The sequence below is a fragment of the Microtus ochrogaster genome, assembly GCF_000317375.1.
Source record: "Microtus ochrogaster isolate Prairie Vole_2 chromosome 6 unlocalized genomic scaffold, MicOch1.0 chr6_random_2, whole genome shotgun sequence".
In the NCBI taxonomy this organism is placed as follows: domain Eukaryota; kingdom Metazoa; phylum Chordata; class Mammalia; order Rodentia; family Cricetidae; genus Microtus; species Microtus ochrogaster.
The window spans coordinates 11,482,820-11,495,525 of NW_004949095.1; the positions used below are offsets into that span (position 1 = coordinate 11,482,820).

Below are 12,706 nucleotides of genomic sequence, written 5' to 3' on the forward strand. Positions count from 1 at the left end.
AGAGAGAGAGAGAGAGAGAGAGAGAGAGAGAGAGAGAGAGAGAGAGAGAGAGAGAGATTATAAAAAAGAGTAACAGTATATTCTGCATGGAGGATCAAATATTTCAAGTTAAGAAACTGCCAGTTTGGACTCTGTAAAAACATATCTTAAAATATTTCCAAGAGATTTTTCACATATTCAACTGTTTCTCTTCTTTGGATAAGAATATTAAACCATCAGTATTTCCAGGTGCCATGATATGCACGGTAGTCATTGTGTTATTGTTTAACTTAGAAAGAGTTTGCACTGCAGTCACAGGGATGAACTATAAGGGCTGATGTATTCGCTTGGGATCTATGCTTCTATTCATGTAAAAACTTTCACACTCGAGATTTTTCAGGGAAGTTGATATTTTCAAAGGGGCCAAGGGAGTTGTTGATAGGCCTGTGTGGTGTATCCTAGCTTCTGAGGAAATCTCAAATCCTGTGTACTAATGGGAACTGGAGAAGTGACCAGGGTGGATTTGTATCTGAACATTTCATACACCTAAGGATAAAATGCAGGGAGATGGGTAAATTTAGAAAATTGTTCTACTTTGACCAGATTTACTAAAAGTATTTTACTTTTCAATATTTAAAATTTAAGTTTTTCTTATATTTCAATCAAGCGTTAAAATTGTAACCTGAGGCTACCCCAAACCAATTTGTAATGGTTAAAACAATTACACATCTCAAGCAAACTGTTTTTCACCCGGGGAAGTCCATTTTTAAAATGAAAGATTTAACCTTAAGGGGCCTATGGTTTCCAAATTTTCTAAATTTTATGGAATTAATACTAAATCTGACAGCATATTTTAAGAGAGAAAAAAAACATGAGTCATAGGCAAAACTATGACATGAAAATATGAACCAAGTTAAATGTCTTATATGTAAACAATCTAGACTCACAGAAAACATCTTGTATTAAAAAACATCTATTTCTCCTCTATAAGACTCGTGAAGAACTTGCAGGGTTTTTGCCTTAGAGGAAACTCTAATGACCACCCAATAGAATGTTAAATGAAAATTTACCAAATGAGAAGTATAAACAGGAAGTATAAACTGTCCATGGGGCTATTTGCATAGTCCCGCCCAACTTTAAAGGCATTAGACAAACTGCAGTAGGCACTAAAAGAGTTCTCCTGAGCAATTTTTCTTTCTCCCTCCCAGGGCAGGAATGCACCCTACCCAGAGTGGCACCGGGTCCCAGTCAGAACACGAAGGAAGTTGGGACACTGCAGGATGTTTCAAATCATTTTTCCATAAATACAAAGTTACACTAAAAACCATTTCTGACCTACTTTCAAAAGTCTTGACTGTTTTATGTACATTTTAAATTTATAAAATAGGGCACACTCGAGTTTTTTTTTCTCCTGGAAAAAGGGTAATATAAGGAATGTGGACTTTCCAGAATTTGCTTTTGCAAACAGCAAACAGTAGGAGTGGGTTTGTAGTTAAAAGGTATTTTTAATAAATTTGAAATAGCACTGGCCATTATAGTTTACTAATAGCACTTATTTTATTTCCTAAATCATAAATCCTTAGATAATGCCAGAATTTGGAAATAATCAAGCTCATATTGTAAGGTATAATGTACGTTACTTTCTATACATGGGAAAAATACATCTATGAAGTCGAAGACATTTAAGCTCTATAAATTGGTGTTTGGTATTTATTTGGATGTTTAAAATAAAAATACCCACATTCGAGCTAAGTAAGCGATTTTGACAAGGACTGTGCAGAGTGGTCAGTGGGCAGAGGCTGACATCCTCCATCACAGAGGACCCCTCCAGCTGCTGCTCTGCACAATCTAGTAATCTAGTAAGTGAGAAGGCAAAGAGCTGCAGACCCCTGTGCCTTTGGTCCCCCGACTTTGAACAACCAGGCCCACAGCTGTCACTTTCCTCCCTATCTTCCGTTATATTTGTCTTCCATTAGAGCTACACAATAAAAGCAACGCGGAGTAAATATCCCTATAAGGGAATTGTATAATCTCCTTATCTAGCTATCCAAACATTTCTGCCCACAAAAATGAAGCCTGCAATTTCTTAAGAGTCCAAAGAATGTCCTGTCTCAATGCAGATTTAGATTTCCTTCGGTGGTGCAAGGGTAGTACATTTCTGCTGCAAACGCTGTGGCCCCCACTCTACTTTTCATTACCATTTCAGTCTTTATGCTGGAGCACAGATGTAGAGCGATACCGGCAACCAGCCTCCCCGTATGAATGGGCAGTTGATTCTTTTTGATGACTTTAACTCTGGGAAGACATACACATTCAGATGCACATAGATTTACCCCTTTCTTGTTGATATTAAGGAAAATGAATTTTTTCCTTGAATCAAATTATCCCTTTCTCTCAAAATGTACCCTAAAAACATTTTCAAAGAAAGTTTGCCATTAGAGTATTACTATAAAGTTATCAGAACTGACATTTTTTGAAAATGAGTTTTTGTTTCATTCTCTTATCTTTGTGAAATTCCCCCAAGAATTTATTTGTGAAAATGAGTAATGAGAAATTCTCAGTTTTTACTCATATGATCTCAAGTCCAGGAAGCCATGCTTATAGTCAGGAGACTGAAACCCACTAACCAATTATGAAAATTAACAAAAAATCTCTAATTTAATAATTCCCTTTGGCCCTTGGTAATACTGTCCCATGGTGAAATTCCACTGTAGCTGGTCATTCACTCACTGTCTCAGACCTTCATTAATCAGTATTCTATCTGTTCTTTTCATTGCTGGAAGCGTCAACAGCATAAAGAGAACAACACAGCAGCCCCTGGGTGCACAGTGCTTACGTCTTCAAGTGTCTAGTTGCCCTGTCATCTTCTAAAACACGTCTCAGATCATGCCTACCAATTTCCATCATCCCAGACCAGCCTAGGATACTGTAGCCTCTCATGTAATCGTGGTAACAACTTCTAACCCCTCCCCTCCCAGTCCAGTTTTGTTCCTCTCTCTCTCTCTCTCTCTCTCTCTCTCTCTCTCTCTCTCTCTCTCTCTCTCTCTCATTTTATATAACATACATATTAAACTGTCTGATCATGTGACCTCCAGTTCACACATTCCAAAGGCGCCTCTTACTGTGGCAGTTGAAGTAAAGAGTTACTCTTCCTTTTATATTGGTCACTCTGGTTCAACTATGCCCCAGGACACTAACATGACCTTCTTTAATCACTCAACTTAAAGCCCCTACATCCTGTAATCATTTCATCTCAGACACTGTTTATGTCAAACACATCACTGGCTTGACTTTTTCTAGACTCTAATCAGCATTGGGTAAGCTTTGTGGTTTGTTTATATGTTTTCTTTATTCAGATTGTCCCTCAAAAGAGCAGTCATGGACTCTTTGTTAACTATTTTATCCTGAGTGACCAGAACCATGCCTCACATATAACCAGGTTTCCAAAAACACCTGATGGGAAACATTCAGGTGCAGAAGGGTGTGACACACGACAGCACAGCTAGCTAAGTCCCCTGTTCTCTTAAGTCTCTCATGTGGAGAAGGAGATCAAACACTCACTTAACTCAATGCCTGGGACACTGCAAGTTCCCCACAATGGTACCTACAATGATGGTAATGAACACCAGAAAACTCCAGAGAGAGGAGCAGGCCTGATGTGTGGCAGGTATAATGAAGACTGAAGTTCTAGTTACCATTACCACTACTACCATGTGATGGAGGGCTAGCTACCATTACCGCTACTAACATGGGATGGAGGGCTAGTTACCATTACCACTACTAACATGGCATGGTGGGTTAGTTACCATTACCACTACTAACATGGCATGGTGGGTTAGTTACCATTACCACTACTAACATGTGACGGAGGGCTAGTTATCATTACCACTACTAACATGGGATGGAGGGCTAGTTACTATTACCACTACTAACATGTGATGGAGGGCTAGTTACCATTACCACTACCAACATGGGAGAGTCTTCTCTGAAAACTACTTGGCATTTGGTTTTGTCGAACATTCTGACCATTTTGGCTGGACTAGTGTTATACAGGTACATAGTATAGAGTATATATGCTCATAATACATATAAAGAATTTCAAATGGGATATTCTAGATTGGTAGCACTAAACAGAAAAATAAGAAGATAAAAAGAAAGACAGAAGCTAGTGTGCTGTTTGAGGGATGGACAAAAAGAGGAAAGCTACCAAAGGCACACCAAAAGGGGTGTCCACTGGTAAATACTGCTGCAGAGAGGGGCACACAGTATTCTACATGACATCACTAAAATTGCTGTCTTTCTCCTGGAAGTACTCTGCAAAGATAAGTGGTATAACCAATCTTATGTTATTATTTTGATAGAAGTCAAAGAACTATGTGGTAATTATCTCGGGTCACAAATCTTCATGTCTGAGCTCTGACCTCACCCTAATAAGTAGCTGCCACTAATTCTGTACGCCATGCATACACTGGCAGTGGGATCACAGGGAAGACAGACCATAAAAATGTGTGCATGGCCATTCACATGGGAAATTTCAGGTCTGGGGTTCTGCTCCATCACCTAGAAGTTCAAGACCTGAGGAAATCCTCTAGGAATGACTTAGAAACTGTCGAACTCTGAAAGATGGACAACGTCCTTCCACAGTGCAGAGCTCTAGTCTGGGGGTAGTGTCAGAGAGTAAGATATAGCTAAGCGGATAAACCATGCCAACTGTCTCACTACATTGGAATAAGCCCATGAAGATAATGTTACTTGTGTTCCTGTTACCTGGAACACAGGCAGGAACCTTTCCAGCAGTGGCATGTGCATACCATGTGTGCACCATTGCTGTATCGTACTGGTAGATCACAGGCTTAAAAACTCTCAATGGATTCTTGGGGTGTGGTTCATGCATCCAATGAAACTTAAGAACATGGAGTGTGTATCTTTTCTGAGTCGGGAGGAAACAGGGAAACTGTCGAGAACAAAACTACAATCATGCTAACTATAATTAAAATCATCACTTTGATTTTCATGGTCTTGACACGCCAGTTTGGAAAGAGCCCAGTCTGATAACATCATTTCTAATTCCTGGTTAAGACATAGGAGAACCCACAGGTTAGAGGGGAGACAGTATGGAGAGTTTTACTGAACAAACAGGATGTGAGCTCCCCTTTGTTACCTGAGCCTTGCCATTCTTCACTAAGAAAACCCAGATCCCATACACCTAATGTCATGACATGAAATAATCCAAATGAATAGGGAAGTAGATGGCTTTGTGCAGCCCTCTCCATTTGAACTAGCCGTGTCCCTTACCTGTAGCCACTACCCACATAAGTCGTCATCTCTACCCTTGGCCTGCTATGGCTTCCTAGTTGGTCTCCTTCTATTCTTGCCACCCACCTCTACCTTTTGAGAATTCCATGACTATCACACACAGCCTCATAGAGATCCTAAACCACAAACCTAATTGTATCATATCCTGTCAGAGTGCTTTAGAGGTGTTCAGTCATCCTTGGAATAAAATCCAAATAATTGGGTGGTGACATATCAAGCCCCTAGCCCCTGGCATCTTTGTCCCTCGCTATACTTGCATTCTGGCCACAAGCTCTCTGGCGTTTTCCAGCTCTGAGACATTTGCATTTATCATGCCCTCTGCTGGATTACTTACTGTTCGACTAATTCTTCTGCACAGCTCACCACTCCTGTCTCTACTCCACTGTGATGGTTTTCTTTTTCTAAAGGCTGGTCCCTGTCATCTTCTCCACCCTTCCCCTGTTTCATTCTCTCTAGAGCCCTGAGTACTTGACATTACTGCTTGGTTGTTGGTTACATATAGCAGCAACCTTGTCTGTCCTTTTCTCTTTTCTTGGTAGGCTCTAAAAGGAGAAAAGGGACGCTTTATTTGAAGGATCATTTACATTCTTCCCTACCTCAATCCCTGTACATGCACCTTTAGTAAACTGGCCACTGGACACAGGCAATATTGAAATAAACATGTTTATTTCCTATGTGTGGGAATCAAGCAGTCTGGAGAGAGCACCAGCTGCAGTGGTTTTTGTAGGTGTCTTGCATCTTTAAAGGAGAAGATATCAAGTCCAATAATGTGACTCTCTGGGCTCTCAAGGTTTCTTCTTGTTAACCCAGAGCATCAAATGCCTTACCACCCTTCCAGGGGTGACATAGGAGGCCAGAGAGCCAGCCCTACAGCTATACCTCAAGAGCAAAGACTCCCTTGATCTCTCAGGGACGCATGGCAGCCACACCCAGAAAAAGGTCAACTCTGATTCTTCTGGAAATTATCCCAGTGAATTCTTTGTAAGGCAAGATGAACTTGGACAACCATGAACTTTGGAACTTCCTGAGGCTAGTAGATTGGGTTCTAATTTCTACCTTGCTACCAACTCTCTGTGTGACCTTTGGAAGCTGGTTATCCTGATGGACATGATGTGGCCTTTATAAGATAAACCAAACCATGTTGAAATGACTTTCCAAAACAGTGATCTACATTAGTGATGGAGATGGTATTTGCTAGTTTTAGTGTTCCCATCTCCAAATAGCAATAATAAGAATACCTTCCCCCAAGTTCTAAAATGGGTCAGTCAAATAACATGCAGCAAACACTGGCTGCCATTATTACAACTCCTAAGGGAAAACTTCTGCTTCCTCTTGTGTTACTGGGAAAGGTCCCAAGACTGATAATGAATGTAAAATTATGAAAATGAATATCCAGATATTCAAGGGGAAATGTGTCTACAGTGTAACTAAGTCGCAAAGTAGATAATTATTTACTCTTTTGCATACAGGGGAGAATTTTGGAGCTTATGCCATGATCTTTAAACTAGAGTGTACCACAGAATGACAGGCACATGTCACCAGGCACAGGAGAAACAGTATTGCTAATCCTCAGATTCTCAGTGATCTATTGTGGTAAAGGGACACCGTGGCTAAATCAACTCTTACAAAGAAAGCATTTAATCGGGGGTTCACGCAGTTTCAGAGATTTAGCCCATTATTGTCATGAAAGAGAGCATGGCGGCATGCAGGCAGACACTGAAGCAGTAGCTGAGAGAGCAAATCTGAGGCTGAGCCTGGCATAGGCTTCTGAAACCTCAAAGCTCATCCCCAGTGACACACTTCCTTCAACAAGGCCACACCTCTCAGTTCTTCTAATCCTTTCAAATAGTGTAACTCCTTGGTTGACCAAGTATTCAAATAGATGAGCCTATGGGGGTCATTCTTATTCAAACGCCCAAAAGGACCAATATCACTTTTTATTGGAGGTGGTGACATGAGAATTTGAAAACAATATGCTTTGAACAACAAATTCATTCTGACATTTCTGTAGAAATTGAGTTTCCATATCACAGAATCTTTCATGGGAATCAAGCCATCATCCAAAATTTTGCAACACACTGTTACACAGAAGACACAGAAAAATGGAAAGAACCCTGAACCATGAACCTTTTGTTTCAAGAAAAGGCATCTTTAATGTTTTCAAAAGACATCAGGCTAAAGAAGGAGGGGTTTTGAACTCTGACACACCTGTCTTTTGTAGCCAGTAGGATAGGGATGATCACACCTGTTCATGGTCCAGCTACCAAAGAGCACTCTTATGTAACATTTGTGTACTATGTTATAATACCAATGATGCCACTGGTCAGAGCTATTACAATCTCCAAAACACAGTTCAATTTCAATCCGTGTCCTCCGGAATCTAGCTCTAAGAATTTACAGCAGCTTAAAGGCTCTATAAGCCTAAGGTGACACCTCTGTGCTTTTATAGCTGTCAAATTATGCAATGAGCAGTAAGTCATGGGATGACACTACGAACATCGAACATGAGCCAGAACACCACAATTCTTCTCATTTATGTTTTTCTAGAGATATCCAATTCTCAAAGAAGAAAATGTGTAGAATGGTCTGGTACTAACATGAAGCCCAGCAGTCTCACTGCTGCCTACGCCTTTCACTGGAGGTGGAGGCCACAGCAGCCCCACGCTGCCTTACCCACGGTAGCGTCTCATTCATTTCACCTCTATGGCCTTATGTCTTTTCAACATGCTATTCAATGAACGGTGCTTTGGCTACACCAATATCTTGATATTAACCTAAGGGAGGAAGTTTCCACTTCTTGACCCATAAATTCACTTCTCCAGGCCAGCAAAATTGGACTATATGAAAGAAATAACCAGGAAAGGAAGTTCAATGGGAACATTGTAAAACTAAAGATCCATAATTTGAAAAAGAAAGAAAAGCAGGGCTTCTTTAAAACATTTATAGACAGACAGATCTCACTGCAAAAGAGGTACTAGTGTCCAGAGCTGTGCATGGCAATAGCTCAGTCAATTTCACATTAGAAACATTTAAGGGAACTATCGTTCTCTGTGGCTTACCTCATCGTCTTTGTACCAGCACAGGCTTTCTGCAGTGAGGACGAACCAGTAGCCCTTCGAGCCTCCTTTCATGATGCCGATGTTGCTGACAGTCAGCCAGCCCTTGCGAATCACCTGCAAGAAAGCAGACATCAGCAGAACCATTGAGAGGAAGCAAATGGAGAGCACAAGTCTCAGGCGAACTAAACGATATAAATTGCATAAGAGCAGCCTTGCCCACCCACCCCCCCACACGCACTCAGCCTCCCCTGAGCTATTGAAGAAAGTACATCTTCCAAAATTTAGATGGCCAGTGGGAGGTCTTGTCCATTGGTGACCAAAACAAAAATCTCGGGCTCATACAGATGGCAGAACACAGTAGACTGAAGCAGCCTGCCTGGCTGTGCGGGCCTATTTATGGCAGTGCTGCTACAATTAAAACATATTTTGCTGATTGATTGGATAGACTTCCCATGCCTACCGCTCCAACTCTCTTTCCAGGCTACAGGCCTATTTGTCTGCCTGGTTTAAAGCTCATTAAAACTTGCGGCACTCATCAGCAAATGGCAGAAAAACCCAGAAACTCCAGCAACACAATCAGATCTGACCGAGGAAGAAAGCTGAAATCATGAGCATTTTAGTGTGGGGCCTGTGAATGGCCTTGATTTATCCACCCCCTTCTGGTTGTTATTTACCATAGAGTAAAATATGCAGCATCTCAGAAAAATCACTCAGTGGTTTTCAAATTCTAAAATATTAACAACCGGGTGACAAGTTTGACAGAACTTAAAAGTGGCATTTAAGGAAAAAAATGCATTTTTCCTCACAGTGGTTATAAAGTTAACGTATTCCACACATGGAATAGTTTCCCATATTCTCTATGCTTTATTATCTCAGAACCGGAAGTGCAGTTCTATAAGGGATTCTACATTTTCCTAGAGTTTAAAATTTATCCTATTTCAAAAACATTCACTGTCCTAGACATTATAAATATTTTTTTACTTTCTTGTTGAATGTCTACTGGTTTCTGAAGGTAGATGAAAATGCTCTAATAATTAGATTCTATATTTCTATCAAATTTTCTGTCGAAGTTTAAGAAAGGCCATAAGAAAATCATGAAATACACCAAAGCTCTCACTGCTGCTTTTTCAAAATTCTCTCCATGTTTACAGCCCAGGCCATCCACGATTCCTTTTCAGCATCCCCACTGTCCATTCTCCTTCCTCAAGGCCTTGCTGAGTTTACAAAGAGCATCCCTCCTGGGCCCAGACCAAGGTCGTTTTTTAACACCTTCTTACACTTTCTCATAGAAAGAAGATGGCAATGTACCTCCAAGAACAATTCCTACCAGATACAAGGGAGTCATTCAAGTGCTTTCTAAAACGCACCAAGTCCTAGGCTAGGAATTCTCTGAGTAAATCAGAACACATGCACACTGAGTCCAGGGACCTATATTTTACAATATTACCCAGGGGATCCTTCTTCCTACTGCAGTTTGAAGGCTATGGAATGTAGCCATACAGCACATAAAATTAAAACTCTGTCTTCCTTAGAGCAAAAGAACACGGCGAGGTTTCAGGAAAACAGATTTAAAAATCTGACAAACTAGGTGACCTCATTTCTGAACCACCTTCCAGGTCCTAATTCAGCACCTTCTTCTCTGGGCAAGTCTATCACACCTTCCTCAAACTCCTTTTGTTGGTAAGCATCTTTTACTATATGATTTTTAAAAAAGTACACATTTCTGGAGCTACTTTTCCTGCCGAATTATAAGACCCCTAAAGACACAATGGAATCATTGTACCATGTTCATTTTAAACTTTAAAAAAAATTCTTTAAAGAAAAAAGCATTCATGGAAGGAAATTTATGGCCCAGCGGTTACAGACAGCCTGCTGTATAAGTAGGTAAAGTAGTAATTTGTTGTTGTAGACCTGGGAGAGTTCTAGATCCAAAGATACTGAATAAATTGAAATACTTTGATGAATTTTAGGCCCTAGTACAATGACACAGTGTCATTTGTATTCTGTAGAAGACCAAAAAAAGAAAAGATTAATGTATGGCAGGGCTCTCATGTGCATATTCTCTCTCTCTCTCTCTCTCTCTCTCTCTCTCTCTCTCTCTCTCTCTCTCTCTCCGAAATTCTTTTAAAAAGAAAAACCGAAAACTGGGAAAAGAGGTGGGCTGAAACTGAAGTGGGATGCTAGATTTTACTATCTCACTTTTCTGGAAATATAAGAAATAAACTATATATATATATATATCTGATATAAGTATACTTAGTCTTAAATTCTTAGACTGGCCAGATGGCCCAATGGGTAAAGGCACTTGCTTCCAGACAACTGGTATAAGAAGAGAACTAATGCCTGTAATTTAATTTGTTCTCTGGTCTGAATTTTTAAAATAATTAAGTAAATGTCTATTGTATTCACCAATTGTATCAAAAGTACTTAAAAATAAATTTGAGACTGTGATGTAGCAATGAGAAACATTTTTAACTGTCTCAAACACTTTGTGTGAGATATATATCAACAACCTAATACTGATAGTTTTACTGCTATCTCTTGGATACCAAATTCAAGGAAGTTGACTTCAATGTGTGTAATAAATGTTAATAAATGTGAGCTGTTTTCTTCTCTCCTAGATACGTATAAGTAGATGCTCCACTCTATCAAACATTCCAATGGATCCAACATGCTCCCTTGAATAGAGAGAGCACGTTTGGTTTATTCGTTTATTTATTCATTTTCTAAAGGCCTTTTAGAAGCTAAGAAAGAACTACACTAATAACCCATAGTTTTAGCCTTGTTTTTAGTTTTTATTTTGAAACAAGTCCCACTAAACTGACAAGCTAGCCTTGAACTCACTCTGCAGACAAGCTAGCCCTTGAAATTGTGAGCTTCCTGCCCCGGTCCTAAACAGTCTGGTGAAAGGCCGTTCCCACAAGGACTATTACAGTGGTTTTATAAGCCACTGCAATGATACAAGTGAGAAATAACTAGTGTGAAAATTAAAGTCAGGATGTGAAAAGGAAAAGAACTTAGTCTGTTGGAGAAATATCTAGAGAGTAAAATGAACAGGACTTGCGGACTTGTGGCTGGATGAAGGAGAATCTGTGAGGTTGTTGATGAGCAGCCAATAATCACTAGCCACAGACAAGATTCCAGTTCCGGTGCTTAGTTTGAATTGAGGCACGTGATAGCAAAATGCACTCTAAATTCCAAAAAGAATTGAAAATACCTGGTTAGCATTTAAATACTTATAAATAAACGACACTACATGAATTAGGCTACATAAACTCTATTTCCAATTAACTCATCTGTTTTGTTTTATAGTTTATGGTGGCTACTAGAATAGATAGGAATTTGTTTATGGTGTTTTAGAAAGGTTTTGCAATGCTTGCCTCCACCGTCTTTCAGAGTCAACCATTGTAAAATTCAAAAAGAACAGAGAAAGGGGACCAAATTTTAGAAAGTTGGGTGTTGGTGAATTCATTCAAGGTCATGTTGAATTTGAGGTACTTGTAGAAGACACATATAGGATGATCTTATGGAGAAAAGGGGAGGAGCTAAAGCTGAACCTACAGACTAGAAAGTCCTCACTTTACACACAGACAACAGTTAACAGCAGTGGCTGGGGTGGAATCCGTGGGAGCACCAGTGTTTAAAAGGTGGCCATAAAGGACTAAAACAAAATTAGAAATACAGGCCAGAAGGTCACAGATGTCAAAGAAAGCGGAATCTTGAATTGACTTTAGCTCTGCCCATTTCAGCGCCATGGGGGATGAGGATGGCTCAGTGAGATGAAAAGAACCAAGAGTAGAAATGAACAAAAGTGAGAGCTTCCCAGAGTTCAAACCAGCATAGGGCATGGAGTCAAGGGGATGGAGGGGAGCATGTTTTCCTGCTTTCCACGTAGGCAAGCAGAGAAAAGGGGTTGGTAGTGCTGGATATAAAAAATGAGGAAGTTGGGGGGGGGGGGGAGATGGAGAGCTGGGGGAGGGGCTGGCCTTGAGTTGGGCTGCCTGAGTTTGTGAGCCTCCAGCAAGGGTGAGGGAAAGAGAGGGCTGGATAGTAAAGGCTCATGTGGGTTCTTCAACAGGAAACAGAGAATGTCCGGGAAGGTCGTATTTGATCTTTTCCTCCATTAAAGAAGAGTCAAGGTGAGTGAGGATGGTGAGGGGGGAGGTAGGTGTGTGTGTGTGTGTGTCTCAGGAGGCAGAGCAGCTCTGGGACACTCAGCTACAGAGGTAGTTCAGAAAGAGCACAGCGAGAGTTGGGCGTGAAGAAACAGATCTTCAGAGACACAGTCAGCACTGCCATGTCCCAGAGGCTCTGTGCATTCCTAACACAGAAGGTGAGACGCTAGGCCTGCA

The 12,706-nt window shown here is 40.5% G+C and overlaps 1 protein-coding gene across 5 annotated transcripts in view; it reads right to left on the reverse strand.

Moving 5' to 3' along the window:
• The window catches only part of Dnm3 (dynamin 3), a 495,066-nt gene that overhangs the window by 227,853 nt on the left and 254,507 nt on the right, over positions 1-12,706 (reverse strand). For all 5 annotated transcript variants that reach the window (XM_005363963.2, XM_005363962.2, XM_026787594.1 and 2 more), the window contains one exon: positions 8,355-8,468. In XM_005363963.2, the coding sequence (XP_005364020.1) occupies positions 8,355-8,468 (114 nt within the window). The remainder of the gene's footprint in view (positions 1-8,354; positions 8,469-12,706) is intronic.